The sequence below is a fragment of the Arachis ipaensis genome, chromosome B06, assembly GCF_000816755.2.
Source record: "Arachis ipaensis cultivar K30076 chromosome B06, Araip1.1, whole genome shotgun sequence".
NCBI classification, from domain to species: domain Eukaryota; kingdom Viridiplantae; phylum Streptophyta; class Magnoliopsida; order Fabales; family Fabaceae; genus Arachis; species Arachis ipaensis.
The window spans coordinates 15,897,860-15,903,549 of record NC_029790.2 but is presented as its reverse complement, the minus strand read 5'-3'; the positions used below and the strand labels follow the sequence as shown (position 1 = coordinate 15,903,549).

At 32.9% G+C, this 5,690-nt stretch overlaps 1 protein-coding gene across 3 annotated transcripts in view; it reads right to left on the bottom strand.

The window, feature by feature from the left end:
* LOC107645789 (protein PHR1-LIKE 1) overlaps positions 2,630–5,690 on the bottom strand; it is a 3,928-nt gene continuing 867 nt past the window's right edge. For all 3 annotated transcript variants that reach the window (XM_021104107.1, XM_016349905.2, XM_021104108.1), the window contains exons 2-8: positions 4,821–5,400; positions 4,449–4,599; positions 4,278–4,354; positions 3,952–3,991; positions 3,649–3,706; positions 3,481–3,550; positions 2,630–3,378 (exon numbers count right to left, since the gene is read on the bottom strand). In XM_021104107.1, coding sequence (XP_020959766.1) covers positions 3,088–3,378; positions 3,481–3,550; positions 3,649–3,706; positions 3,952–3,991; positions 4,278–4,354; positions 4,449–4,599; positions 4,821–5,360 — 1,227 coding nt within the window. In that variant the 5' untranslated portion in view covers positions 5,361–5,400 and the 3' untranslated portion in view covers positions 2,630–3,087. The remainder of the gene's footprint in view (positions 3,379–3,480; positions 3,551–3,648; positions 3,707–3,951; positions 3,992–4,277; positions 4,355–4,448; positions 4,600–4,820; positions 5,401–5,690) is intronic.

Here is a 5,690-nt window from a genome sequence, read left to right as displayed (position 1 = left end):
CTATATCTCATTATAATCTTGTACAATTAGGTATAATTGTGTAACGTGTTGACGGATTTCATACAAATATTGAATCCTTAGTTCTAAGTTTAATTAACCAGATTACAATTTAAAGAATAATCTTGTCAAGAGTAAATTTAATAAAACACGTTGTTCAGTTCATTGCTAAATTCAATAGAATAGGACATATCAATTTGTTCTTTTCATAATACATTACATACCTGAATAAAGTTAAAATCTTTATAGCACTATTAATTGAAAATACAAAATATACAAATTAATTCCACAACTAAAGTTACAATTATCAATCCAATAAACATAAAACTCATTAATTTTTGTCAATCTTACTTCTGCTTCCAAACTCTTCATTCTCCATGCAATGTTTACTTTCCACTCATCATGATTGCTCTCAACTTTTGCATCAGTTTCTGCATCTTCATTTCTTTCATCATATTCATCTTCATCAACTCACTTGAAGAAGTTGCAATGGCTTCCTTTCTGCAGAAATTTAAAGAATATTATAACTAAAAACTACCACAACTAGTAAGAATACCGAAGATAAAAGAATTCATGAGAACAAATCATTTGATATCTTGGACATATATGGAATAATCTATCTGAGTTCTCTGAAGTTCCAGATTTCTTAATCAACGTCTTCAGTCCACAATGACATGTTATGTCTTCATTCTTCCTCTTTCTACTTCACATAAATGAATTAGACCCATAGCTACCAAGTGAGTGAGAAGACACCTCACCACGACGACCTCCATTTCCACCACCCATTATGCCGGCGACTTCCAATCTTGTTCTCTGAACCTCTGTAACTTAACTCCAACGTAAGGGGATATATATGCACTATGATGGGATTAGGGTTTATTAGTTAGGGATTAATTTGACGAAATTTCGTAAAGTTGTCATGCCGAGAGACAATTGGGATGAACAAGGGTGTGCTGACATGGATCCTAACGTGCCATCTCAGCTTCTGTCAACGGCGTTAGTGAGGGAAGTGACGGAAGGACTAATGCGATTAACTTGAAATCTTTTAGGGATGAATTTGATTAAAAAAAATTTTTGGAGATCAAAATGGAAATTGTGTGGTCTTTCATGGACCATTTTGACTATTTACTCAAATCAAATTAGCTGAATTCGATTTAATATGCATTCAAATAAATTCAAATTAAACTAATTCAATTTACTAGAAGAAGAGAGACATTGAAATACATATTATAATTTTATCAGTTTAATTCGATTTACTTATGTAGTAATAAATCTAATTCGCCTAGTTCAATTTATTACTATCCATATTACAAAATATGTATAAAAAAATAAAAAAGAATAAAAACGTTTTTTGATGTACTTATTCTCTTTTTACAATAAAATATTCTCTTTTTCTTAATCAAATCATGCATACTTATTTTTAATGAAAAATTAAAATTATTGAATAAAGTATTGTTTTTATCCTCAACGATTGGAGTAAGTCCTGAAATTGTTCCTAACATCGTCCTATATAAGTCTATATGTTGTCTTGCCGTTAGGGATTTGTTAACAGAATTGACAGCGGGACAAAATTGACATGATTTTGAAACGTTAGAGACAAAAACGATACATAAAAATAAATTTTATTTTTATCCTTCAATAATATCAATTTTTTATGGTACATAGTTATTCAATTATTTTTTAACCACATCTAAGCAAATTAAACTTAATCACATTACTTTTATTCTAAATAAATTTATTTTTTTATAATTTTACTCTTAAAATTTTTTACTCATCATGAAATGTTTGTAGAATGATTAATACATAAACTTGCGAAAAAGAAAAAAATGATACATATACAATAAAGTATAAATTGTACCTTTTGTCTCTAATATATTGAAATTCTTTAATGTTAAGAGTAAAAATCTTTAAAAGTAAAATATAAAAAAAAGTAAATTTATTTAGAATGAAAGTAATATGATTAAGTGTAATTTACTTACATGTAGTTAAAAAATAATTGAATAACTATGTACCACAAAAAATTGATATTATTGAAGGATAAAATTAAAATTTATTTTTATGTATCATTTTTGTCCCCAATGTTTTCGTCCTATTTACGTTCCTAGTGTTTCAAAATCGTCTCAATTTTGTCCCGTCGTCAATTCTATTAATAGATCCCTAACAGCAAGACAACATTGAGCCAATTTTAAAACGTTACGAATTTAAATAGAACGATTTAAACGTTAGGGGCAACTTTGGAACTTACCCCAAACATTAGAGACAAAAACGATACTTTACTCAAAACTATTTTACTAATTTATCCTAAATCAATCACATCAAATCTTATATCAGGATAAAATTGTCAAATATGAAACAATTTGATATTAAAATGAAAATGTTTTAAAAATTAATTTTGAAAAGGTTTTTATTATTCAAAATTTTAAAAAGAAATAAAAATGATGCAACGCCTCTCCTGCTTTAGTACCAATTTGATTTACTTGGATACATGTTAAATCCAATTGGACTAATTGGATTTATGTAAATATGTTTAGGACATTTGTGTAAAATTAATCTCCAATCAATTTATTAATGTAAATCACCCTATTATTTACAAAGCCTTATTCTCAAAATAAAAAGATTCAACTTAAGGGCGACTTATATTGGTATATCCAAATAATGAAATTTGTACAAATAACTTGTAGAGTGATGTGGCAAAGAATCTGAAGAGTGAACTTTGTTCTGCACTATGATTTATGGCTGTTGCATTAACCTTCATCCTGGAAAAGCCCCTCTGTCTGAATCTGCACCAAAATGACCTTCATGTCCTCAATTCACATGGAAAAGAAATCAGTAAGCAGCTAAGAAAGAAGGCAATTATGAACGATAAAACAAATGCTATTTAGATTAAATGATTCAACAGGTTCAAGAATATACAACAATTTCCAAATGCAAATTTTATCTCCCAAACAATGAAGCCACAATCATAGCCATGCATAGCATTAGCTGCTGTTCAATTTTGAGGATATATCATTAAAGATGAGCACTAGAGTTCATTCATTCATTCATTTCATCTCAGGAAGGAAAGAACACTTCTGCTTTTGTCAATCCTTTTTAAGTCTTGACCCGTTTTGTGGGTGGTGGGACACTAACTTGAGCTTCATCTGCCATTTCCTGCTTCGTGCTTTCGTCCCAAGAGCTTTCTCCTGGCCCGGCTTTCGTTATGCAACTTCCACTTCCTAATTTCTCATTTTGCTCTTTTGGAGCTTCTGAATTGGAAGGCTCGTCCAAGGAGGAAGAGGAGGAGTCCTTAAACTTGCTATCTCCCATCTCTCTCTGCTGCTCGAACATCATCTGGAGGCGCTTCCCTTGGTTTTCTATTTGAATCTGCAACTTCCTTTGGATCTATACATTACAGCTACAATATCATAATATGCCAAAACTTGCAGTAAAGAAAGCAACAAGACTTGAGGTGCAGAAACACAGTCTCGAGTACAAACGAATTACCTCAAGTTGCTCGTGAAGCCGCTTCTGGAGTTCCATTTGCAACCGCAATGCCTCGGTAATCCCCTTACTCCTGCAACCAAAATCCCATGCCTTGTTTGTGAGAATTGTTGTTAATTTCAATGGCAATAAATCTCACAAAATAATTGTTTCGAGAGAACAAGAACTCACGTTTTCAAGTCTAGAGATTTCATTTCTTCAATTGAACTTAGCTTTTTCTCAGAAGTTCCTGCAGATATAGATGATGAGACTCTCACCCAAACTATTCGATTGGCTATTTAGAAGTTTTTATTTACTCTTTAACCAGATAATAGCAAATTTTACCTCCAGTTTTTTAAAATTTCTTTGCAACTGTAATGAAGATCAAAGCAAAAAGAGGATGCATTTGATATTGCAAACAAAACATCTTTCCTTTTTCTTTTGGGTAAGCTTTCACATATGAACGATAGAACTGATAAGTAAACTTTCACATACCTTCTGGGGTCTCAGGTTTGTACCTGGCCGTTCTATACTTCTGCAGTCACAAATAATGTATGAAAGGTGTTAGATTAAATAAATGGGTCATTCTAGTATGACTATGTTATAGTGACTACCTGGTATTTTAACGCTTTTTTTATTATTAAACAATGGTTTTTAGAAAGTGTTACTTAAAAAAAGTGTTACAAAATATAAAAAAAAATGTGACTTTAATTTTAACAATACTTACGTAGTCACCATAGTCACTATAGCATAGTCATACTAGAATTCACCTAAATAAATTTACTCACATGCTATTTAAGTGGAAGGAAAATGGAATGTACCTGTAGGTGGCTTTTGACATGGTAGATCGTAAGGCCCTTAACTTTCATGAGGTTCAAGACCCCCTTGGGAGTAGCCTCTGCATGTTGATTAACAATTTAACATCATGAGATGAACAAGAAAAATCAACTGAAAAGGTCCATCATTGTGAGACTATGGAGAAGTAGACATACTCTCGCTGCCACCAAGCTGATTCACCGCTTCCACAAAGGCCTCGTGAAGTTCTGGTGTCCAACGCATTCGAGGCTTCGTTTGTGATGCAGTTGATGGAGAACTAGGAAGACCTTTAACTTCTTTAGATGGTACATTCTGCTGCTGGATGGGCTGCATCAAAAGGGTAGGACCAGGATAAGTTTTCGGAACACATACAATAAACATAAACAAAATAAAATAAGGAGAAACAAACCAACTTCACGTGAAGTTGACTAAATGATTTGAATGATTTGACTAAATTTTTATCTAACGGCTCTTAGTTATCAACTTTACGTGAAGTTGGCTACATCTGAGTTTCCACCTGCAAAAACCAGTTAGAGAAACAAACCAACCTTTGGTTTTGGTTCTGATTCATTATCATCACCAAGGAGCTGACTCCAATTTGGGTCATAAGAATCATCAATTGACATTAACTTATCAACCCACTCCCCAAAATCAGATTGTTTGACATTGTCATCGTTTGTATAACAAGCACCATTTTCCACCTGATCATGCTGGACAGAAACATTTTCAGGGAAACCAAGCATATCCTGGAACGGATCCGGTCCCCAGGAAATCTCGTCGCTTTCTTGAGGCTGGGAAATGAATGATGCTGAATGTAGCTCCGAAGACACACTGTCTTCACCTAATGTCTGTGAAACAAAGGAAGAAGGTTGATGCTGCCTTTCATGCTGCGAAGCTGAAGAAAAAGAGACAACACCAGGGGACGAAAATGTGTGTCCGGTACTTCTGGTGTTGGAATTCGACGATGTAGATTGTAAGGGGGATGGATTCACAGTCATTTCTCTTATAGGCGAAAGCTGAAACGAATCTGGGGGTTTCATGTACTTGTTATCCAGTGGTGTTGGAAGAACAGGAGAAGATGAAGACATAGAACTCAAAGCTTCCTTCCAAGTGAAACTAGCTTTGTACCTTTGTCAATAACAACCAATGACAATTATCATTACTACCAACATATTTGGACAAAATATACAGCAGGTTCCTTGTTAATCCTCTAAGAACCTAAGTTGAAATGACAAAATCACACAAAAACAGATAGAAGTAATGCAACATGGTTATCCAATAATAGACCAATATTTAGGCTAAATTAGGCATAATAAATAAGATGGGATGAGAAATACAACATTCGGCAAAATCAATCTTATAACTTCAAAAAAAGGAAAAATCAGATTTATTATTAAAAATATATCCAACTCCTAAAA